General features: G+C 37.7%; 2 protein-coding genes and 1 long non-coding RNA gene across 8 annotated transcripts in view; 1 reads left to right on the top strand and 2 right to left on the bottom strand.

Annotated features, from left to right (window-relative positions):
* Positions 1-14,889, top strand: part of frrs1b (ferric-chelate reductase 1b) — a 43,854-nt gene extending 28,965 nt beyond the window's left edge. For all 5 annotated transcript variants that reach the window (XM_056364720.1, XM_056364724.1, XM_056364719.1 and 2 more), the window contains one exon: positions 14,719-14,889. In XM_056364720.1, coding sequence (XP_056220695.1) covers positions 14,719-14,811 — 93 coding nt within the window. In that variant the 3' untranslated portion in view covers positions 14,812-14,889. The remainder of the gene's footprint in view (positions 1-14,718) is intronic.
* A 787-nt stretch (positions 14,890-15,676) lies between these two features.
* On the bottom strand, positions 15,677-19,362 carry LOC130161431 (uncharacterized). Its single transcript, XR_008826150.1, has 3 exons — positions 19,059-19,362; positions 16,341-16,395; positions 15,677-15,781 (listed from the first exon to the last, which is right to left on the bottom strand). It is a non-coding gene; the product is annotated as an uncharacterized LOC130161431 (long non-coding RNA).
* Positions 19,363-20,896: 1,534 nt separating this feature from the next.
* The window catches only part of palmdb (palmdelphin b), a 56,639-nt gene continuing 51,436 nt past the window's right edge, over positions 20,897-26,099 (bottom strand). For both annotated transcript variants that reach the window (XM_056364584.1, XM_056364585.1), the window contains 3 exons: positions 25,205-26,099; positions 25,003-25,094; positions 20,897-23,991 (listed from right to left, as the gene is read on the bottom strand). The exon at positions 25,205-26,099 is cut by the window's right edge and continues 1,431 nt beyond it. In XM_056364584.1, the coding sequence (XP_056220559.1) occupies positions 23,908-23,991; positions 25,003-25,094; positions 25,205-26,099 (1,071 nt within the window). In that variant the 3' untranslated portion in view covers positions 20,897-23,907. The remainder of the gene's footprint in view (positions 23,992-25,002; positions 25,095-25,204) is intronic.

The following is a 26,099-nucleotide window of genomic DNA, read 5'->3' on the forward strand; positions in this document are numbered from 1 at the left end:
CTATGACGTTTTTATGACGTTTTTATGGCGTTTTGGATGCCTTACTATACTATGACGTTTTTATGACGTTTTGGATGCCTTACTATACTATGACGTTTTTATGACGTTTTTGATGCCTTACTATACTATGACGTTTTTATGACGTTTTTTATGCGTTTTTGATGCCTTACTATACTATGAAGTTTTTATGACATTTTTGATGCCTTACTATACTATGACGTTTTTATGACGTTTTGGATGCCTTACTATACTATGATGTTTTTATGACGTTCTGGATGCCTTACTATACTATTACGATTTTATGACGTTTTGGATGCCTTATTATACTATGACGTTTTTATGACGTTTTTGATGCCTTACTATACCATGACGTTTTTATGACGTTTTTGATACCTTACTATACTATGACGTTTTTATGACGTTTTGGATGCCTTATTATACTATGACGTTTTTATGGCGTTTTGGATGCCTTACTATACTATGACGTTTTTATGGCGTTTTGGATGCCTTACTATACTATGACGTTTTTATGACGTTTTTGATGCCTTACTATACTATGACGTTTTTATGACGTTTTGGATGCCTTATTATACTATGACGTTTTTATGACGTTTTTATGACGTTTTGGATGCCTTACTATACTATGACGTTTTTATGACGTTTTTGATGCCTTACTATACTATGACGTTTTTATGACATTTTTGATGCCTTACTATACTATGACGTTTTTATGGCGTTTTGGATGCCTTACTATACTATGACGTTTTTATGACGTTTTGGATGCCTTACTATACTATGACGTTTTTATGACGTTTTGGATGCCTTACTATACTATGACGTTTTTATGGCGTTTTTGATGCCTTACTATACTATGACGTTTTGGATGCCTTACTATACTATGACGTTTTTATGACGTTTTTATGGCGTTTTGGATGCCTTACTATACTATGACGTTTTTATGACATTTTTGATGCCTTACTATACTATGACGTTTTTATGACGTTTTTATGGCGTTTTGGATGCCTTACTATACTATGACGTTTTTATGACGTTTTTGATGCCTTACTATACTATGACGTTTTTATGACATTTTTGATGCCTTACTATACTATGACGTTTTTATGACATTTTTGATGCCTTACTATACTATGACGTTTTTATGACGTTTTTATGACGTTTTGGATGCCTTACTATACTATGACGTTTTTATGACGTTGTTGATGCCTTACTATACTATGACGTTTTTATGACGTTTTGGATGCCTTACTATACTATGACGTTTTTATGGCGTTTTTGATGCCTTACTATACTATGACGTTTTTATGACGTTTTTATGGCGTTTTTATGGCGTTTTTGATGCCTTACTATACTATGAAGTTTTTATGACGTTTTTATGGCGTTTTTGATGCCTTACTATACTATGACGTTTTTATGACGTTTTTGATGCCTTACTATACTATGACGTTTTTGATGCCTTACTATACTATGACATTTTTATGACATTTTTGATGCCTTACTATACTATGACGTTTTTATGACATTTTTGATGCCTTACTATACTATGACGTTTTTATGACGTTTTTGATGCCTTACACAAAACATGACGTTTTTGATGCCTTACTATACTATGACGTTTTTATGACGTTTTTGATGCCTTACTATACTATGACGTTTTTATGACGTTTTTGATGCCTTACTATACTATGACGTTTTTATGACATTTTTGATGCCTTACTATACTATGACGTTTTTATGACGTTTTTATGGCGTTTTGGATGCCTTACTATACTATGACGTTTTTATGGCGTTTTGGATGCCTTACTATACTATGAAGTTTTTATGACGTTTTTGATGCCTTACTATACTATGACGTTTTTATGGCGTTTTGGATGCCTTACTATACTATGGCGTTTTGGATGCCTTACTATACTATGACGTTTTTATGACGTTTTTGATGCCTTACTATACTATGACGTTTTTATGACGTTTTGGATGCCTTACTATACTATGACGTTTTTATGGCGTTTTGGATGCCTTACTATACTATGGCGTTTTGGATGCCTTACTATACTATGACGTTTTTATGACGTTTTTGATGCCTTACTATACTATGACGTTTTTATGACGTTTTTATGACGTTTTGGATGCCTTACTATACTATGACGTTTTTATGGCGTTTTTATGACGTTTTTATGACGTTTTGGATGCCTTACTATACTATGACGTTTTTATGACGTTTTTGATGCCTTACTATACTATGACGTTTTTATGGCGTTTTGGATGCCTTACTATACTATGACGTTTTTATGACATTTTTGATGCCTTACTATACTATGACGTTTTTATGACGTTTTTATGGCGTTTTTGATGCCTTACTATACTATGACGTTTTTATGACGTTTTTGATGCCTTACTATACTATGACGTTTTTATGACATTTTTGATGCCTTACTATACTATGACGTTTTTGTGACATTTTTGATGCCTTACTATACTATGACGTTTTTATGACGTTTTGGATGCCTTACTATACTATGACGTTTTTATGACGTTGTTGATGCCTTACTATACTATGACGTTTTTATGACGTTTTTATGGCGTTTTTATGGCGTTTTTGATGCCTTACTATACTATGAAGTTTTTATGACGTTTTTATGGCGTTTTTGATGCCTTACTATACTATGACGTTTTTATGACGTTTTTGATGCCTTACTATACTATGACGTTTTTGATGCCTTACTATACTATGACGTTTTTATGACATTTTTGATGCCTTACTATACTATGACGTTTTTATGACGTTTTTATGGCGTTTTTATGGCGTTTTTGATGCCTTACTATACTATGAAGTTTTTATGACGTTTTTATGGCGTTTTTGATGCCTTACTATACTATGACGTTTTTATGACGTTTTTGATGCCTTACTATACTATGACGTTTTTGATGCCTTACTATACTATGACGTTTTTATGACGTTTTTGATGCCTTACTATACTATGATGTTTTTATGACATTTTTGATGCCTTACACAAAACATGACGTTTTTGATGCTATACTATGACGTTTTTATGACGTTTTTGATGCCTTACTATACTATGACGTTTTTATGACGTTTTGGATGCCTTACTATACTATGGCGTTTTGGATGCCTTACTATACTATGACGTTTTTATGACGTTTTTGATACCTTACTATACTATGACGTTTTTATGACGTTTTTATGGCGTTTTGGATGCCTTACTATACTATGAAGTTTTTATGACGTTTTTAATGCCTTACTATACTATGACGTTTTTATGACGTTTTGGATGCCTTACTATACTATGACGTTTTTATGACGTTTTTGATGCCTTACTATACTATGACGTTTTTATGACGTTTTGGATGCCTTACTATACTATGACGTTTTTATGACGTTTTTGATGCCTTACTATACTATGACGTTTTTATGATGTTTTTATGACGTTTTTATGACGTTTTTATGGCGTTTTGGATGCCTTACTATACTATGACGTTTTTATGACATTTTTGATGCCTTACTATACTATGACGTTTTTATGACGTTTTTATGGCGTTTTTGATGCCTTACTATACTATGACGTTTTTATGACGTTTTTATGGCGTTTTGGATGCCTTACTATACTATGACGTTTTTATGACGTTTTTGATGCCTTACTATACTATGACGTTTTTATGACATTTTTGATGCCTTACTATACTATGACGTTTTTATGACATTTTTGATGCCTTACTATACTATGACGTTTTTATGACGTTTTTATGACGTTTTGGATGCCTTACTATACTATGACGTTTTTATGACGTTGTTGATGCCTTACTATACTATGACGTTTTTATGACGTTTTGGATGCCTTACTATACTATGACGTTTTTATGGCGTTTTTGATGCCTTACTATACTATGACGTTTTTATGACGTTTTTTGACGTTTTTATGGCGTTTTTGATGCCTTACTATACTATGAAGTTTTTATGACGTTTTTTATGCGTTTTTGATGCCTTACTATACTATGACGTTTTTATGACGTTTTTGATGCCTTACTATACTATGACGTTTTTGATGCCTTACTATACTATGACGTTTTTATGACATTTTTGATGCCTTACTATACTATGACGTTTTTATGACATTTTTGATGCCTTACTATACTATAACGTTTTTATGACGTTTTTGATGCCTTACACAAAACATGACGTTTTTGATGCTATACTATGACGTTTTTATGACGTTTTTGATGCCTTACTATACTATGACGTTTTTATGACGTTTTTGATGCCTTACTATACTATGACGTTTTTATGACGTTTTGGATGCCTTACTATACTATGACGTTTTTATGGCGTTTTGGATGCCTTACTATACTATGGCGTTTTGGATGCCTTACTATACTATGACGTTTTTATGACGTTTTTGATGCCTTACTATACTATGACGTTTTTATGACGTTTTGGATGCCTTACTATACTATGACGTTTTTATGGCGTTTTTATGACGTTTTTATGACGTTTTGGATGCCTTACTATACTATGACGTTTTTATGACGTTTTTGATGCCTTACTATACTATGACGTTTTTTATGCGTTTTGGATGCCTTACTATACTATGACGTTTTTATGACATTTTTGATGCCTTACTATACTATGACGTTTTTATGACGTTTTTATGGCGTTTTTGATGCCTTACTATACTATGACGTTTTTATGACGTTTTTGATGCCTTACTATACTATGACGTTTTTATGACATTTTTGATGCCTTACTATACTATGACGTTTTTATGACGTTTTTGATGCCTTACTATACTATGACGTTTTTATGACGTTTTGGATGCCTTACTATACTATGACGTTTTTATGACGTTGTTGATGCCTTACTATACTATGACGTTTTTATGACGTTTTTATGACGTTTTTATGACGTTTTTGATGCCTTACTATACTATGACGTTTTTATGACGTTTTTATGGCGTTTTTGATGCCTTACTATACTATGACGTTTTTATGACGTTTTTGATGCCTTACTATACTATGACGTTTTTATGACGTTTTTGATGCCTTACTATACTATGACGTTTTTATGACGTTTTTGATGCCTTACTATACTATGACGTTTTTATGACGTTTTTATGGCGTTTTTATGGCGTTTTGGATGCCTTACTATACTATGACGTTTTTATGACGTTTTTATGGCGTTTTTGATGCCTTACTATACTATGACGTTTTTATGACGTTTTTGATGCCTTACTATACTATGACGTTTTTATGACGTTTTTGATGCCTTACTATACTATGACGTTTTTATGACGTTTTGGATGCCTTACTATACTATGACGTTTTTATGACATTTTTGATGCCTTACACAAAACATGACGTTTTTGATGCCTTACTATACTATGACGTTTTTATGACGTTTTTGATGCCTTACTATACTATGACGTTTTTATGACGTTTTGGATGCCTTACTATACTATGGCGTTTTGGATGCCTTACTATACTATGACGTTTTTATGACGTTTTGGATGCCTTACTATACTATGACGTTTTTATGGCGTTTTGGATGCCTTACTATACTATGGCGTTTTGGATGCCTTACTATACTATGACGTTTTTATGACGTTTTGGATGCCTTACTATACTATGACGTTTTTATGGCGTTTTGGATGCCTTACTATACTATGACGTTTTTATGGCGTTTTGGATGCCTTACTATACTATGACGTTTTTATGACGTTTTGGATGCCTTACTATACTATGACGTTTTTATGGCGTTTTTGATGCCTTACTATACTATGACGTTTTGGATGCCTTACTATACTATGACGTTTTTATGACGTTTTGGATGCCTTACTATACTATGACGTTTTTATGACGTTTTGGATGCCTTTCTATACTATGACGTTTTTATGACGTTTTGGATGCCTTACTATACTATGACGTTTTTATGACGTTTTGGATGCCTTACTATACTATGACGTTTTTATGACGTTTTTGATACCTTACTATACTATGACGTTTTTATGACGTTTTTATGGCGTTTTGGATGCCTTACTATACTATGACGTTTTTATGACGTTTTGGATGCCTTACTATACTCTGACGTTTTTATGACGTTTTTGATGCCTTACTATACTATGAAGTTTTTATGACATTTTTGATGCCTTACTATACTATGACGTTTTTATGGCGTTTTGGATGCCTTACTATACTATGAAGTTTTTATGACGTTTTTAATGCCTTACTATACTATGACGTTTTTATGACGTTTTTATGACGTTTTGGATGCCTTACTATACTATGACGTTTTTATGACGTTTTTGATGCCTTACTATACTATGACGTTTTTATGACGTTTTGGATGCCTTACTATACTATGACGTTTTTATGACGTTTTTGATGCCTTACTATACTATGACGTTTTTATGACGTTTTTATGACGTTTTTATGACGTTTTTATGGCGTTTTGGATGCCTTACTATACTATGACGTTTTTATGACGTTTTTATGGCGTTTTGGATGCCTTACTATACTATGACGTTTTTATGACGTTTTGGATGCCTTATTATACTATGACGTTTTTATGACGTTTTTGATGCCTTACTATACTATGACGTTTTTATGACGTTTTGGATGCCTTATTATACTATGACGTTTTTATGACGTTTTGGATGCCTTACTATACTATGACGTTTTTATGACATTTTTGATGCCTTACTATGACGTTTTTATGACGTTTTTATGGCGTTTTGGATGCCTTACTATACTATGACGTTTTTATGACGTTTTTATGGCGTTTTGGATGCCTTACTATACTATGACGTTTTTATGACGTTTTGGATGCCTTATTATACTATGACGTTTTTATGACGTTTTTGATGCCTTACTATACTATGACGTTTTTATGACGTTTTGGATGCCTTATTATACTATGACGTTTTTATGACGTTTTGGATGCCTTACTATACTATGACGTTTTTATGACATTTTTGATGCCTTACTATACTATGACGTTTTTATGACGTTTTTATGGCGTTTTTGATGCCTTACTATACTATGACGTTTTTATGACGTTTTTATGGCGTTTTTGATGCCTTACTATACTATGACGTTTTTATGACGTTTTTGATGCCTTACTATACTATGACGTTTTTATGACGTTTTGGATGCCTTACTATACTATGACGTTTTTATGACGTTTTTATGACGTTTTGGATGCCTTACTATACTATGACGTTTTTATGACGTTTTTATGACGTTTTGGATGCCTTACTATACTATGACGTTTTTATGACGTTTTGGATGCCTTACTATACTATGACGTTTTTATGATTTTTTATGACGTTTTGGATGCCTTACTATACTATGACGTTTTTATGGCGTTTTTGATGCCTTACTATACTATGACGTTTTTATGACGTTTTGGATGCCTTACTATACTATGTCGTTTTTATGACGTTTTTGATGCCTTACTATACTATGACGTTTTTATGACGTTTTGGATGCCTTTCTATACTATGACGTTTTTATGACGTTTTGGATGCCTTACTATACTATGACGTTTTTATGACGTTTTGGATGCCTTATTATACTATGACGTTTTTATGACGTTTTTGATGCCTTACTATACTATGACGTTTTTATGACGTTTTTATGACGTTTTTATGGCGTTTTGGATGCCTTACTATACTATGACGTTTTTATGACGTTTTGGATGCCTTACTATACTATGACGTTTTTGATACCTTACTATACTATGACGTTTTGGATGCCTTACTATACTATGACGTTTTTATGACGTTTTTATGACGTTTTTTATGCGTTTTTGATGCTTACTATACTATGACGTTTTTGATACCTTACTATACTATGTCGTTTTTATGACGTTTTTATGACGTTTTGGATGCCTTACTTTACTATGACGTTTTTATGACGTTTTTAATGCCTTACTATATACTATGACGTTTTTATGACGTTTTTTATGCGTTTTGGATGCCTTACTATACTATGACTTTTTTATGACGTTTTTATGACATTTTTGATGCCTTACTATACTATGTCGTTTTTATGACGTTTTGGATGCCTTACTATGACGTTTTTAATGCCTTACTATGACGTTTTTATGACGTTTTGGATGCCTTACTATACTATGACGTTTTTATGACGTTTTTATGACGTTTTTATGACGTTTTGGATGCCTTACTATACTATGACGTTTTTATGGCGTTTTGGATGCCTTACTATACTATGACGTTTTTATGACGTTTTGGATGCCTTACTATACTATGACGTTTTTATGACGTTTTGGATGCCTTACTATACTATGACGTTTTTATGACATTTTTGATGCCTTACTATACTATGACGTTTTTATGACGTTTTGGATGCCTTACTATACTATGACGTTTTTATGACATTTTTGATGCCTTACTATACTATGACGTTTTTATGACGTTTTTATGGCGTTTTGGATGCCTTACTATACTATGACGTTTTTATGACGTTTTGGATGCCTTACTATACTATGACGTTTTTATGACGTTTTGGATGCCTTACTATACTATGACGTTTTTATGACGTTTTGGATGCCTTACTATACTATGACGTTTTTTATGCGTTTTGGATGCCTTACTATACTATGTCGTTTTTATGACGTTTTTGATGCCTTACTATACTATGACGTTTTTATGACGTTTTTATGACGTTTTGGATGCCTTACTATACTATGACGTTTTTATGGCGTTTTGGATGCCTTACTATACTATGACGTTTTTATGACGTTTTGGATGCCTTACTATACTATGACGTTTTTATGACATTTTTGATGCCTTACTATACTATGACGTTTTTGATGCCTTACTATGACGTTTTTATGAAGTTTTTATGACATTTTTGATGCCTTACTTTACTATGACGTTTTTATGGCGTTTTTATGGCGTTTTTATGGCGTTTTTGATGCCTTACTATGACGTTTTTATGACGTTTTTATGAAGTTTTTATGACGTTTTGGATGCCTTACTATACTATGACGTTTTGGATGCCTTACTATACTATGACGTTTTTATGACGTTTTGGATGCCTTACTATACTATGACGTTTTTATGACGTTTTTATGACGTTTTTATGACGTTTTGGATGCCTTACTATACTATGACGTTTTTATGACGTTTTGGATGCCTTACTATACTATGACGTTTTTATGACGTTTTGGATGCCTTACTATACTATGACGTTTTTATGATGTTTTTATGGCGTTTTGGATGCCTTACTATACTATGACGTTTTTATGATGTTTTTATGGCGTTTTGGATGCCTTACTATACTATGACGGTTTTGATGCCTTACTATGACGTTTTGGATGCCTTACTATACTATGACGTTTTTATGGCGTTTTGGATGCCTTACTATACTATGACGTTTTTATGACGTTTTTATGGCGTTTTTGATGCCTTACTATACTATGACGTTTTTATGACGTTTTGGATGCCTTACTATACTATGACGTTTTTATGACGTTTTTGATGCCTTACTATACTATGACGTTTTTATGACGTTTTGGATGCCTTACTATACACTATGACGGTTTTGATGCCTTACTATGACGTTTTTATGGCGTTTTTGATGCCTTACTATACTATGTCGTTTTTATGACGTTTTTGAAGCCTTACTATACCATGACGTTTTTGAAGCCTTACTATACTATGACGTTTTTATGACGTTTTTATGGCGTTTTTGATGCCTTACTATACTATGACGTTTTTATGACGTTTTGGATGCCTTACTATACTATGACGTTTTTATGACGTTTTTAGGACGTTTTTATGGCGTTTTTGATGCCTTACTATACTATGAAGTTTTTATGACATTTTTCATGCCTTACTATACTATGACGTTTTTGATGCCTTACTATACTATGTCGTTTTTATGACGTTTTTGATGCCTTACTATACTATGACGTTTTTATGATGTTTTTATGACGTTTTGGATGCCTTACTATACTATGACGTTTTTATGACGTTTTTGATGCCTTACTATACTATGACGTTTTTATGACGTTTTGGATGCCTTACTATACTATGACGTTTTTATGACGTTTTGGATGCCTTACTATACTATGACGTTTTTATGACGTTTTTGATACCTTACTATACTATGACGTTTTTATGACGTTTTTATGGCGTTTTGGATGCCTTACTATACTATGACGTTTTTATGACGTTTTGGATGCCTTACTATACTCTGACGTTTTTATGGCGTTTTGGATGCCTTACTATACTATGAAGTTTTTATGACATTTTTGATGCCTTACTATACTATGACGTTTTTATGACGTTTTTGATGCCTTACTATACTATGAAGTTTTTATGACATTTTTGATGCCTTACTATACTATGACGTTTTTATGACGTTTTGGATGCCTTACTATACTATGACGTTTTTAATGCCTTACTATACTATGACGTTTTTATGACGTTTTGGATGCCTTACTATACTATGTCGTTTTTATGACGTTTTTGAAGCCTTACTATACCATGACGTTTTTGAAGCCTTACTATACTATGACGTTTTTATGACGTTGTTGATGCCTTACTATACTATGACGTTTTTATGACGTTTTGGATGCCTTACTATACTATGACGTTTTTATGGCGTTTTTATGGCGTTTTTGATGCCTTACTATACTATGACGTTTTTATGACATTTTTGATGCCTTACTATACTATGACGTTTTTATGACGTTTTTATGACGTTTTGGATGCCTTACTATACTATGTCGTTTTTATGACGTTTTTGAAGCCTTACTATACTATGACGTTTTTATGACGTTGTTGATGCCTTACTATACTATGACGTTTTTATGACGTTTTTATGGCGTTTTTGATGCCTTACTATACTATGACCTTTTTATGGCGTTTTGGATGCCTTACTATACTATGACGTTTTTAGGACGTTTTTATGGCGTTTTTGATGCCTTACTATACTATGACGTTTTTATGACGTTTTTATGGCGTTTTTGATGCCTTACTATACTATGTCGTTTTTATGACGTTTTTGAAGCCTTACTATACCATGACGTTTTTGAAGCCTTACTATACTATGACGTTTTTATGGCGTTTTTGATGCCTTACTATACTATGACGTTTTTATGATGTTTTTATGGCGTTTTGGATGCCTTACTATACTATGACGTTTTTAGGACGTTTTTATGGCGTTTTTGATGCCTTACTATACTATGAAGTTTTTATGACATTTTTCATGCCTTACTATACTATGACGTTTTTGATGCCTTACTATACTATGTCGTTTTTATGACGTTTTTGATGCCTTACTATACTATGACGTTTTTATGACGTTTTTATGGCGTTTTGGATGCCTTACTATACTATGACGTTTTTATGGCGTTTTTGATGCCTTACTATACTATGACGTTTTTGATGCCTTACTATACTATGACGTTTTTATGACGTTTTGGATGCGTTACTATACTATGACGTTTTTATGACGTTTTGGATGCCTTACTATACTATGACGTTTTTATGACGTTTTGGATGCCTTACTATACTATGACGTTTTTACGTTTTCATGACGTTTTGGATGCCTTACTATACTATGACGTTTTTGATGTCTTACTATACCATTATGTTTTTACGTTTTTCATGCCTTACTATACTATGACGTTTTTCATGCCTTACTATACACTGACGGTTTTGATGCCTTACTATACTAGGATGTTTTTATAACACTTGTGATGACTTATCAGGGCTTAAAGTAAGATGGATGGATGGATCACGGCTCTGGAGCATATCGCAACCTCTAGAAAACCAAATGTAATGGTTTGTAAATGTGAACCTTCACGTTAACCTGAAAGGTCCAAATGGAAGAAAAATACATCATATATTTACCCATTCCTCAGTCGGACACCAGTCTGGTAACTGTATCGAAGTCCGGGCGTAAAGAACGGCACATCCAATACGCATGTTTTCCGAACTTTCCAATGCTGGTTCCTATGTTAGTCTGTAAACAGCATATATGGCATAACAGGCCTGCTTTAATCAAACCATTGCCTAATTGGTCCAAAAGATGCAACGATGATAACAAAAACCAGATGACATTGTTGGTTAAACAAAAATTTTTATTATTATGGACATTTGACAATTTGTAAAAAATAACCAATGGGGTAACCTAAAGGCAAATGGATCCTGTTTAAAACAAAAACCAAAAGAGGATTCTAGAAAAACAAGAATTACAACAAGGTGTCTAAATGAAATATAAAAAAAAAAAGTATATATATATATATCTCTCTTCACTTACTACTGTGCCTTGGTAATGAACTAGAAAACAGACAGAATTCCTTTTGATTAGACTCACCAGGAACAGGGATGCTATTTGACTGTGTGAGAGAGAAATCAGTTGATATTTAATCTACGCCCAGTCCCCACATAGTTCAACAAGCACCTCAACACAAAGTCAGTTACTTACTTCAACAATTAACATCAGCTCAACAACACCTTAAAATGTACCAAGTGCTGCTCCGATCAGGGTTCCTCCAGCAACTGGAGCCACACTGGCCTGGAGGGATGGGATGGGAGGTGAACGAGGATAGGCTGGGAGGAAAGGCCAGAGGCTTCTCTGCTTCTTGAGACTGAGGTCTTTGAGTGAAAGGACAGCTGCTGTGTGCAGAAATATCACACTCAAAAACAAGTTCATCAGAAATCTGTCTGTGTAAGTTCTCATTCGTCCAGGTCATTGTTATCTCTTTCTCAGATTAAATCGAAGGCAACTGGACTTGTATTTGTCTGTGGAAGACGTTTCACCTCTTATCCAAGCGGCTTCATCAGTTCTTATGTATTGGTCTCTCTAGTCCGCACTAGTCTGACCAAGAAAGTGGAGTAGGACCCAGGTATTTAACCTCTTGTGGGTGGGTCCACCAAGGTACCTGTGAAAGTACCTGTTTCACCTGACCATTGTTGTGGTCTCATGTGGACGACAGTCGTTAGGGTCAGGTGAGCCCCTGGTGGATGACGATCGTTGAGAGTCGTCTGAGGTTATGTGGTTATGTGGTGAGGTTATGTTGTTGACTCTCCTGGGTACCGATGAAAGGGCGACATTGTAGATGGGGGATAGATGGTGTCGCAGACCCCCTCCCCTGTTTAGCGATGGCCTCTCCACTTTTACATAGATGGCTTCTTTGACTCCCCTTTCAAACCATCTGTCCTCCCTGTCCAAGATTTCGACATTGCTGTCTTCAAAGGAGTGTGCCTTTTCCTTTAGGTGGGAGTAGACAGCTGAGACAGGGCCTGAAGAGTTTGCCCTTCTGTGTCGGGCCATACGTTTGTTTAACGGTTGTTTTGTTTCCCCAATATATAGGTCATTGCATTCCTCACTGCATTTGACCGCATATATCAGGTTGCTTTTTTGATTGTGTGGTGTTTTGTCTTTGGGATGTACCAGTTTCTGCCTGAGCGTGTTACTGGGTTTGAAACATACAGGGATTTGATGTTTGTTAAAAATTCTCCTGAGTTTCTCTGAGACGATGTTTCTGCGTTTATCTTTCATTTTCTCAGCATCCTCCGTGTTGGTATTCTTCCTGGACAACAACACGCTCCAGGAAGAATACGGAGGATGCTGAGAAAATGAAAGAAACGCAGAAACATCGTCATTCCATACCTGTCTGGGGTCTCAGAGAAACTCAGGAGAATTTTTAACAAACATCAAATCCCTGTATGTTTCAAACCCAGTAACACGCTCAGGCAGAAACTGGTACATCCCAAAGACAAAACACCACACAATCAAAAAAGCAACCTGATATATGCGGTCAAATGCAGTGAGGAATGCAATGACCTATATATTGGGGAAACAAAACAACCGTTAAACAAACGTATGGCCCGACACAGAAGGGCAAACTCTTCAGGCCCTGTCTCAGCTGTCTACTCCCACCTAAAGGAAAAGGCACACTCCTTTGAAGACAGCAATGTCGAAATCTTGGACAGGGGGGACAGATGGTTTGAAAGGGGAGTCAAAGAAGCCATCTATGTAAAAGTGGAGAGGCCATCGCTAAACAGGGGAGGGGGTCTGCGACACCACCTATCCCCCATCTACAATGTCGCCCTTTCATCGGTACCCAGGAGAGTCAACAACATAACCTCAGACGACTCTCAACGATCGTCATCCACCAGGGGCTCACCTGACCCTAACGACTGTCGTTCACATGAGACCACAACAATGGTCAGGTGAAACCAGTACTTTCACAGGTACCTTGGTGGACCCACCCACAAGAGGTTAAATACCTGGGTCCTACTCCACTTTCTTGGTCAGACTAGTGCGGACTAGAGAGACCAATACATAAGAACTGATGAAGCCGCCTGGATAAGAGGCGAAACGTCTTCCACAGACAAATACAAGTCCAGTTGCCTTCGATTTAATCTGAGAAAGAGATAAGTTCATCAGAAAGAACAGCTCAGTCCTGGGGGAGAAACTGGCAGAGGAGGTGTATAAATATGTATAAAAAAAAATACAGTTATGCATGATAGTATGCTCATAGTTAATGTGATGGTTGTAGTTATCTGACGTGGGGTTGTCATGTACCGTCAGTGTGTGACCAGTAGATTCTGATCTTTCCTTTGGCAATACATTTTCTCAACTGCTGAACTACTCTATGTATGTACATACATATATATATTTAAAATCTTCCTCTTTTTCTTCCAGATTCCCAAAGTGAAGACAATGGTGTTTGTGGTGTTCCTCATAGGAAACACAGGCTTCCTGGCTGCTTTCCTAAAAGCTATTGCATCTTTATAAGCATGACAAATGATCATCAGCTATGAGACTATCTTGTAATTGTTGTATAAAATAAATACATATGTGTGTGTTATTAAAGGATGATTTTTCAGTGTTACTATGACAACTTTTGGTGCTATCAGACTACAGAGTTTGGATGTAGTGACAATATTCAAATGTGTTCACAAAAAAATAATCTAACCTACTGTTTAAAAGATAAAAACAAGTCCAAGAAACAAACTTATTAACCAAACTTTGAGGACCTGCCGTGCAGACCTAATGTCTACAAATGATTCTACTTCACCTCCAGCTGCCATGAAGGAGAAGATGAGCAAAGACAAAATGGATAAGTTCTCAGAGCGGTGACGAGGTTTGTGATGGAGGAGTTACAAAATGTAAATGTGTCACTGGTGTGTGATTATTGACAAGCATCAACCTCCAGAGCTGAAACATGAAGACAACACTGACACCACACACTGCACTTCCTCCAATGACCACTATATGTACTGGTACTAAACACTTGCACATTCATGCATACTATCATGCATGTGCACACACGCATTCTTTCATTATGTGTTTATGAATATATATATGTGTACGTACGTAAGAATATACATGTATAGTGAAGTCTGGGCAGCTTCTCATAGTTAATGTGACAGGTGTAGTTGTCATGTACCGTCAGTGTGTTACCTGCAGTAGATTCTGATCTGAGCTGCCAGTTCGGAGAAGCAGCCGGGAGCAGCACTATGTTCCTGCAGCACCTGTGGGCGGGGCCAGCAGAAAACACCTGTTTTACACACATTTAAACACAGAAACAATTCAACATCTGTTTAAATGTAGCTCCATAAAGAATATTTTCAGCCTTTATCTTCCCATCAAAACAGCACTTTCCTTTGGTACTACATTTTCTCAACCGCTGAACTACTGTATTCCTCCGCAGCCACGGGTCAGCTGAGTGAATCAGACACAGGCTCTGCAGTCGGGCTGCAGTCTGAACAAATGAACAAACAGGTCACGTCAAGCATCAGACTACACTAGTGAAATAAAATAAGGTTATGTATCCACACAAGTAAATAAAGGGGTATCGTGTCATTACTGTCTCTGTCTGAAGAAATTCTATAAAATAATCACAGAAGACACACTGTAAACTTCTTCTTTCATGAGTCTTTCTCTCTCTTTCTCATCGTTCCTCCCTCTCTTCCTTCTGCTGAGTCTGAGCCACTCGGACTCAACCTTCCTCTTTGCTTCAGACCTAACCTCTCTCAGGAGAGTCCACTGCTGCACCGATTGATGAGGTGAGGTGGGTTTATAGAAAGTCTCTGCCACATCACAGCAGTGGCCTCTCCTCCCTCAGAGCTTAGTTAAGTTCCTATAAAACATACACAGCTGATAATCATTTATTTAGCTAAACTTTCTACTACTAATCATTTATATCCACATTTATTCAAATTCATATTTTATTACCTAGCTCTAACTTTGCCTGGTTATTCTGACAAAAGTAAACATCAAAAATCGTTTGTGCTAAACGTGCTTTCAACACTTCAACTCACCTTCTTCTTCGCTCATCCAGCCTCCTGTCTTCCCTCCAGCTCCTTGATGAACATCCTGTACAAGCATAACATTGGTCAAACGGGTATAAACGTTTGACAGGGAATAAGCATTTAAACAAAAATAAGACAGCTATAGTCATTGCAATGATCCCTTAATGATTTAAGTTGCTGGTCTTCAGCAAAATATGAACGAAAACAGTAATGCCAGCAATAACTGTTTTTGCTGGTGACCAGCGGCACCAACTTTAAGTGCTGCTTATGAAGAGGGAGACACGGAGGCCACGCTAACTTCACCAAGAATGTGCAGGGAGCTACTCACGACCACGGCTCACCTGTCGCAGCTAAGGTGTCAAACACATCACCACCTGCTTTACACACCGAAGTAAAGGTGATGCTAACAACCCAGTTCAGTGACGTCAGAGGCGGGTTACTTTGTGAAACGTAAACAAACAGGCAGTAAATCAATTTCAGTCGCTCTGACCATTTAACGTTACACAATGTTGCTTCCTCTCGTCTGTGTTGAATAAAGGTATAACAGGTACAGCAGGTAAATATTTAGTGTAAAACACAAGGAGCTTGTAAACTTCCAGCACTGTACTAAGGGTTTTAATTAATTACATATAGCAATAGCAATAATAGACAAGTTTTTCTCAGGCCACATGTACTATTAAATTAATTATTAAAAATGAATAATAAATAGGCATGGATGACAGTTGATGACAATAACATCAGTTTATAAACCATATTAGTAGTATTTTCTCCTGGGAGATCAATGAATTTAATATTAGTCTTATATTTATAATAATTTTTAAAAGGAATTTTAAAAGATTTTTTTTTAAATCATTTTATAATATTATATCATAATAAACTATTATTTTTATTGTATTATTTCTGTTTCAAATGGCTGCAATAAATAACACATTAAAATCTCTAAAGAATGCTCATGTGATTTAATACATCACTAATCTTGTTAAATAAATTAATGCATAATAATCATGAAAGCGTGATTATTCCTCAGACTATAATAATAATAATAATAATAATAATACCACCATCAAAATCTATAGCATCCCTAGTTTACACCCATGCATCATTCAGTTGCAAAATAAAACAACCGAACATAAACAACATCATGACAACACGAGTTAATTTTCCTTACTAAATCGTTTCATGGCAGCGTTTCTCCTGACTGTGAACCTCTACACTCTCAGCTCTGCAGTGTCTTCATCAGTCCCGATGAAACGAAGGCGTTACTCATCACACGTCCACATTGTCAGTAGGGAAGCAACAGATATAGATTTTTGATGAAAGATTATAGTCTGAGGAATAACCATGGTTTCACGAATATTATGCATTCATTCAGACTACTGATGTATCACATGATCATTCTTTAGAAACCTTAATGTGTTATGTATTGCTGCCATTTAAAATAGAAATAATAAAGCAACCAAATGTTACAGTACAAAAATAATAAAGATTATTATAATATAATATTATAAATATAAAACTAATATTAACTTTATTGATCCCCACATATCTTACCCCAGGGTAAAATATTACTAATGTGGGTTAAAAAAGGAAGGGTTATTGTCCTCAATTTATTCATTTTTATAATTTAATATTCATGCAGCCTGACAAAATCCTTTCTATAATTGTTTTTGTTCCTTTGTTTGTAGGTTTAGTAAAAAATTGGTGATTAATAACTGAAATGTAATGAATTGAGACCCATAGTACAGTGCTGGAAGTTTACAAGCTCCTTGTGTTTTACACTAAATATTTACCTGCTGTACCTGGCCTTTATTCAACAGACGGGAGGAAGCAACACGCGGTTTACTGCCTGTTAGTTTACGTTTCACTGAAAACCCAACGCTTGCCACAGATTATAAGTGACATGTTTATATTTAATTCCTAACAATTCAATTTTTCACGAAGTAACCCGCCTCTGACGTCATTTAACTGGGTTGTTAGTATCACCTTTACTTTGGTGTGTAAAGCAGGTGGTGATGTGTTTGACCCTTTAGCCGCGACAGGTTTTGCAGACAGTTGAGCCTTGGCCCTGAATAACTAACCGGCTCATTCTTGGTGATTGCGTAGTTAGCGTAGTTAGCGTAGTTAGCGTAGTTAGCGTAGATAGCGTAGATAGCCTAGATAGCTTAGATAGCGTAGATAGCTTAGATAGCTTAGATAGCTTAGATAGCGTAGATAGCGTAGATAGCGTAGTTAGCGTAGTTAGCGTAGATAGCGTAGATAGCGTAGATAGCGTAGATAGCGTAGATAGCGTAGATAGCGTAGATAGCGTAGTCTCCCTATTCAATCCCTTGATAAACAAGGCACTTAAAGTTGGTACACCACTGCTCTGTTTTCGTTCCTTGCAGGTTGCGGCAGAAATTATGTGCCGGCAAATAGTCCCTGAGTGAGAACAGACACCGCCTCGGTGTGGCTGAGCCTTTCCGGTGACATGACCGTGACATTTTAAAGCGCGGTTAGAAGTGAAACCCCTTAACCGCTGCACCCCTGATGGACAGCTCAGTAGTAGCTCCGGTGTCATTAGCCAACTGGCTAACCTTCACGCTAAATTAGCATCTCGGCTAACAGTGCAGTCGCGCGGTAAATTCAATTCCAGCAACAATGAAGATACGATCATTATGCATAAAACCTCATCTTTCATACAGCCCTAACCCTTACAAGCCACACAAGTATTACAAACTGGTTACTCACCTTTGTACACGACCTGTTGTTGACTGGTGCCATGAGCTTCCGCCTAGCCGCCTGCCATTGAACAGCCGCAGTGCATCATGGGACAGTATGTCCAGTATGCTCACGGCGCAAGCGCAGAAATTCTTGCTAATCTAATGTACGCCCGGATGTTTCTCCCGTGCACAAAACTCACATGCCATGCAGTTGTAATATACTTATTGTGACGTCACACTTAGTATGAATATGACGTTAGTCACCGGTTCCGAACACAGCGTCCTTTTCTGCCGGTCTTAGATCAGTAGTGCAGCCTCGTACGCATGCGCAAACCACGTATGTGGAAACTAAACCTTTGCTTGGAGATGCAGCAGCAGCACGTGCAGGAGCTAATGACACTGATTTATCCTCTCTGTGTGAGCTCTGCTGTGAATATAGTGTGATGTTTGTGCTACAAACACAGCTACAGCTCCTCGGCTCTGCTTCCTTCTGCCTATCTGTAAAACCCACCACACACCTCTGGTTAGCAGGTGTCGGTTGTCTCCTGTGTTGTGTGCTTTGCTATTTGAGGCAGAGTGTGTGTGGGGCACGTGCTGTGAGGCTGCCGTTAAGTGTCTATTACTGTTGGAAACTGTTTTGGGACCACAGGTGCAGTACAGAAATAAAGAGAAGTGTGGCTGCTGTTCATCGCCCTCCGTCTCCATGTTCCCTCTGTTAGGCGAACAGGACACACGGTTACATTTACCTACACAAACCGCTGTGGTGTTCTTTATCTTAGATTAGCTTCCTCAGTTTAGCTAGGCAGCTAATCTGTCTCAAGTATCAGTAGCCACAGTTCTCCATTTCTGTGCTCCATGTGTGACCCCAAAACTACGGTGGCCCTGAAGGGCAAACGACACCAACAAAAAGGAAAACACAACGACATTAACAAAAACACAACGACATTGGTGATTGGACGAAAGCACGTTTGTTTGTTTAACAGGCATTTTTAAGGCTGCTTTACGCCACACCAGGTAGTTTACGGCTCGGGCGACTTCATTTAGAGGAGTGACAAAGATGAATTGCCCTCATTGGGGCAATATATGTCAGTATGGCTCGTCTCACCTGTGCGAGCGGGGAATAATTCTTCTCTTAAGAGTGCGAACACTCATTGTAATGTTGTGAAAGGTGGACAACATGTCAACTATCACCTCATATGTATGTGTATAACTTCTTCTTCTGTAGTAGCCATGTTTGCATCCGAGCCGTAAACTACCTGGTGTGGCGTAAAGCAGCCTTAAAAATACCTGTTAAACAAACAAACGTGCTTTCGTCCAATCACCAATGATCCTTGTCATAGCAGGTACCGACCCTTTCCGTTAGTAGTAAATGTCTTTGTGTTTACCTTTTTGTTGGTGTCGTTTGCCCTTCAGGGCCACCGTACAAGTTTCCAACAACAACCACACTGAAATGTTACATTACCACAGCTCGTTAACTAGCTAATTAGCCAACAAACAAATTAGCCTTGAGTTAGCCTTCGAGCAAGACTGAAATAAAGCATTACCATACTCACCCTGATAATTCTGGTGACTCATCGACTGGCCAGCTGATCCAGCTGTGGATGTCCTTACTCCCAGGTGATTCATTATGTTTTTGAAGATCTTATGATCTTTTCTCTGGCATCATCAAAGCTGCGTTTTCGCTTGTGCACAAAAACACATCTGAACATCCGAGCCAGACTTCAATGGAAGATCAGCCATTTGTGTTCTGGTTCTGCAACTTTTCTCTGTTGCCTCCCTCAGGCTGAAATTTCTAGATACACAGGACGTCTCGTAATGAGCAGAGCATGTTACAATATGTGTCCAAACAGAAAAGCCAGCCAACACTCTTCATATACATATTTTATTGTTGCACTAATCTCTTCAAAGCTCGCATGAGGAATACAAAGTGAAAAGCTCCGGGTTGTTTAGTCACAAAGAGCCCAGTAAATCCACGGCGGGAGCTTTTCACATAGTGTTTAAACATCAGCAAGTAATCCTGGAGATTTCAAAGCTTATACTGAAACAATGAAGCATACAAACATGAAATGTAAAACAATGCTGTTTAAGGTCGGCTCAATCTAAGGTCAGGAAAGTACCAAGCTCTTAGAGGCTGCTTTTCAGAGTAGCTGGAAATATCAAGGCTTTGTAAATAATCATCAACATTTCTTTATTAAAATCAGCTGATTACAGTGTTTTTAAGAAAATCCCTTTTGAAAATGTTGTGTTGTGCTCATGCAATTCACACTAAAGGGAAAAGTGCTTTAGAATAAATACTGGCCTATAAATGTCCTGTCACATAAAAACTGAAAGAACAGCTGATTGTTGGAAAGTTAAGTCAGAATTTGAACATTTACAGGAAGTGTGTGTGTGAGTAACTGTAGCCTCACTGTGTATAAATCAACATTCATTTATAGAGCTATTGTATAAAGAATAAAATACTTTAATCTGTGGAAACTTATTTTATCATTATTATTATTATTTTATCCACATTCCTCGTAGTCTCATTGGTTCTCCAGTTTGGAGTCCAGTGATCCCTGTAGATATTGGATTGTCATTCAGAATAATGTGCAGCTCGTTCAGGCACTCTGAAATGTGCATTAGTATTTATTCTCACGGACATTCACTGTCTGAGCTTTCTGTTGGGGTGAACAGTTATATGTTTTGTATATTGTGCTGATTTATTTCCGTCCAGCTCACCCTGAAATATCATTTGCAGCAAAAAAGCATAGTACGAAAATACAGTTAATATACACTGAGCAATGTAGCATTTGCTTCATCAAGACGTACAATAACATCAAAATATGTTTTCAAATCTGATTTACATTTATAATGTCCAGAAAAGTTTAGCAAAGAGTCGACTCAACAATACAGTTTCTAACATTCAGGCATCTCAGCAAAAAAAGCTCCTAAATACTTTCAGTTTCAATCATCTTTCACATGAAGTAAAGGTTTTCACACAATAGTCTCATGTCACGTGACGTTGGAGGAGTCTCTGGCAGCTGTAATCATTCCCTGTGGACATGAATCAATCTCTGTAACGAGCTGCTCTCAGCTCCTCAGTCCCTCTGTGTAAATGAGTCGTGGCGTTCAGCTGGTGTCTCACCTCTGGAGCAGCTGCAGGTTTCCCCTTCAGCTAAAAGCTACGCTAACCATTATTGTTATATTCACATTAATGACTCATACGAAAGGTGTCGCACAAAGAGTTAGTTTCCTCAGCTGTGCAGAACATTTTAGCATCTTTCAGCTCATTGTTTTGGATCAGTCAGCTGTTTTCAGATCAGTCCACTGTGCAACCTGTCCAGCTCCACACAGCTCAGTGACTCAGACCAGCAGCTGAAAGCAGGTGGAGACCAAAGCAGAGCTACAGGAAGAGCGAATATTTGACTTCAGGTGGACACAAAACTCCAAATACAGTCTTCTGTTTCTTTTACAACTGCGAACTGACACGTTCTCCATAAGCTCTAGATCAGTGGTTCCCAACCTGTGGGCCGGGGCCCCCTGCAAAGGTATTGCAAGTGGGCCGACAAATCTTTTGCTAAACAGGACATTTTTGGTGAAAATGTGTAAGTGTAAAATAAATAAATTATTTTTAAAAAATGTTTTAAAACGAAATTAACTTTTAAAACATTAATAAAGTTGTTATAGTTTTTTGCTTTTGTCTTATATTAATTCCTATCACTGATAAATCAATGATAGGAACTTATGTTGTCCCTAGCCGGAGCATTTCATTCACTTGTTCAGTACCTCAGTGGGATTGTGCGCTAACATCACATTCATGGAAGAAACTGGAGAATCAGAACAGAGCTGCTTAGAAACAGGAAGCGTTAACAGAGACAGATGGTGAATCAGTGATCGCTCCTGTCAGACAGGAAAGAAACACTGAGCCTCCTGTTTCCACTTCCTCCTGACGGGTCATGAGACTGTTACAGGGTCGGATGTGACCATTCAACAGGTTTGAGATTTTCAAGTGAGTTGGAAAAGGTTGAGAACCACTGATTTGGGTTACACTGTCAGTTTTCTATTGGCGTTTCCTGCTGCCCCCCAAAAAACAGTCATCTGAGTGTCTCCAAATCGACCTCACAACAACATGAACTCTGTTTGACACAGCGTTATATACCAGTAAAACCTACAGTCAGTGGCCTCTTGATGTGTCTAACTCACTGCTGAAGCATCGTAGTATTTTCACCCTCTGATTACAGTGACCATTAACTCCCTCTACACATGTCATGTGATTACTGTGTTTATAATAAAGGCCCAATCAGGTTTCAGAGAACACTTTAAACCTCTCTTTTCCTCCAGTGGCAGTTTCCTGAGCATCAACAGGCCAGGAAAGATCCAGGAGGAGGCATGCACTCAGTGAATATTATTGCATGACACATCAGCTGTAGACCGAGTTATTCTTCATACCTGCACTGGTTTCTACCACAGCTGCTTCCCACAGTTCACAATATTGTTTATTGATAAATTATTGATAGATGGAAAGTGTGCGTTTGAGCGTTTGTCAATCCTGAAATAAACTTTACTGCTACATCACGTAGCAGCAGCTGTAGCTTAGTAAGAGCTGAAACCAGCAGCCTTCCAGCTTCACAGCTACGACTTGGTTCAGATGATGAGGTCAGAACTGTGGGTGTCAGATAATAATGTAAACCCTCTGTTATAACACTGTTATCAGTTCTCTCTGAACTGTAACGTCACCACGAACGTTCTCACTGTTTTGCTATTTTTGCCCAAAGCGTCACAGAAGCAGAGTTTATGTCACAACATGAAACAAACAATTGCAATGCTGAATCTAACTGGAATGACAATAACACTGACGGTCGATGCCCTTATATGGCAAACGCTCGACTCGCCCCTCCTCAGTCGCTTTTTGTAAACTCTCCCGCTTCCCAGCGCAGAGCCATGGCGCTCTTACGTCGTCCTCCTGTGTAGACGTCTGGAAACTGAGAGAAACAGCTGACTGTTTACCTGCTTTCAAAGCACCTCCTCCTCCTCCTCCTCCTCCTCCACCTCCACCTCCACCTCCTCTCTCAGGTTATTAGACTGAAGGTGGAACAAGTAAATCAGTTTTGCATGGAAAGATTTCTGTAGATTTACCAGGCTACAGATTTTAATGAAGGTACATTTGACTTTTATGCAAAACAAAGTATAAAATATTATTTTGTGGAATCACTTTATAATCAGACTAAAGGATTTACACATTTCACTTTTATTTTGACGGGTTCATTTTACTTCCGGTTCCACCCTCTCTATTCATTTCAGTCTGTGGTCTTTAATTCACAAGGAAAAATCTAATAATGGAAATTACACCAAACCAAAAAACAAGCCGAGTTTTTCACTCTTCGTTCCACTTGATGTTCAATATTCATGGAGACTGGAAAAGCAGAAAAACGGACGATTTTATTTTATTTAAAATGGAAAAATTAACTTTCACCTGATCTCGTCTTAACGATTCTGTGAATGCAATGCCTTTCCGTAGTTGTTAACACTTTATAATCCATAAATAAACAATTATAAACAAGTTATAACAGTTTTCATACATTGATGCAGGATCACTATTTGGCAAGATCAAGTTGATGCTTACGACTCATTAATCTGACTGACGGTGACTTACCAATTATAACTGGTAACAGGAGCCTTATCGTAAAGTGTGAAACATCATCAACATTTATTAATGAGTTACTAACAGGCTCCTTTCACCAGTTATAAATGGTAGTAGCTCAGTCAGATTAATGAGTCATAAACATTAACTTGTTCTTGCCAAATAGTGATCCTACATCACTGTATGAAAACTGTTTATAGTTGTTTATTTTATAAAGTGTTTATAAAGTTTAAACTTTATAACTGAATTAATAATAATGAACCTAATCATGAACCATTTATAAATCCTTTAGTTTGATTGTAACGTGGAACCATTTTGTGTAAATGAAGATTGTGAATAACGTGTTTCTTACTCTGTGATCGCAGGACAAAGCAGAGCGGTCCATCCTGTACGGCGTCTTCATCGGCGATGATGGAGATGACTTGCACTTCTGTGGAACATCAGCTGACACCAAGAGCAAAGGTCATCGTTAGCTTCAATACACACACACACACACACACACACACACACACAGGTAAGCGTGTTGTCCTGAGGTCAGTGTGTTGTTGACGTACCTGACGTGTCAAACGCCAGAGTGTCCATGTGGTTCGACAGCATCCTGTCCGCACTGAACCGGTCTTGTCCGTACAGGTTGGCTCTCTCCTTCCTCAGCTCCTCCTCCCTCTGCTTCACCTGCTTGATCTCCTCGTCTACCAGGGATATTGTGCTTCTCGAACGCAGCTTGAAGAAGGGGTTGTTCAGGAACATCTTCTCCTGCGGCTGCTCGCAGGCTTTGTTGAGGGAGAACTCGGAGGCGCTGCGGATGATGAGGTTGGACGTCTCCAGGATGATGAGGTTGGAGCCGTTGTCCTCGGAGCGCCACTCTCCGGACCGAGCGGCCGCGCTGTCCGAGTCGTGTCTGGAGCCGGAGCTGAAATCGCTGCTGGGGTCGAGTATGATCACGTTGTTTGCGGACACCTCGTGTTTCAGAGGTTCTTTAGTGGGTGAGGAGGTGATGATGAACGACGGCGTCAGGGGGGTGCTGATGGATCTGGGGATACTTCGTGACGGAGCGCAGTCGGTGGATTTGCCCATCCTGGACAGATTCCTTTCCCGCCTGAAGTTTTCCTCCCTCTCCATCGATAAGCGGATCTCCCTCTCCACGGGTGTTTCCGGGTCATCGTAGGGAGACCTGTAACTGGAGTCATCCAGACCAGAATCCTCAGAGCAGGGGCTGAACTGGGTATGAGGATAATCCCCCACCAGATTCAGGTTCTCCAGATCGTGGGCTTTCTTGGGAGCTCTTTCAATGTTGCGGACCGGCGTGTACATGAAGCTGTGGCTGCCGTGGAAGCTGGGCTGCTTGGTGGTAGGTATGAAGATCTTGTTCTTGGTTTGCTCCTCCATTTCCCGCCACTGTTTGCGAGCCAGCTGGAAGTCCACGTGCTCTGTGCTGACGTTCTCGCTCTT

The sequence above is a fragment of the Seriola aureovittata genome, chromosome 20 (assembly GCF_021018895.1).
Source record: "Seriola aureovittata isolate HTS-2021-v1 ecotype China chromosome 20, ASM2101889v1, whole genome shotgun sequence".
Taxonomy (NCBI): Eukaryota; Metazoa; Chordata; class Actinopteri; order Carangiformes; family Carangidae; genus Seriola; species Seriola aureovittata.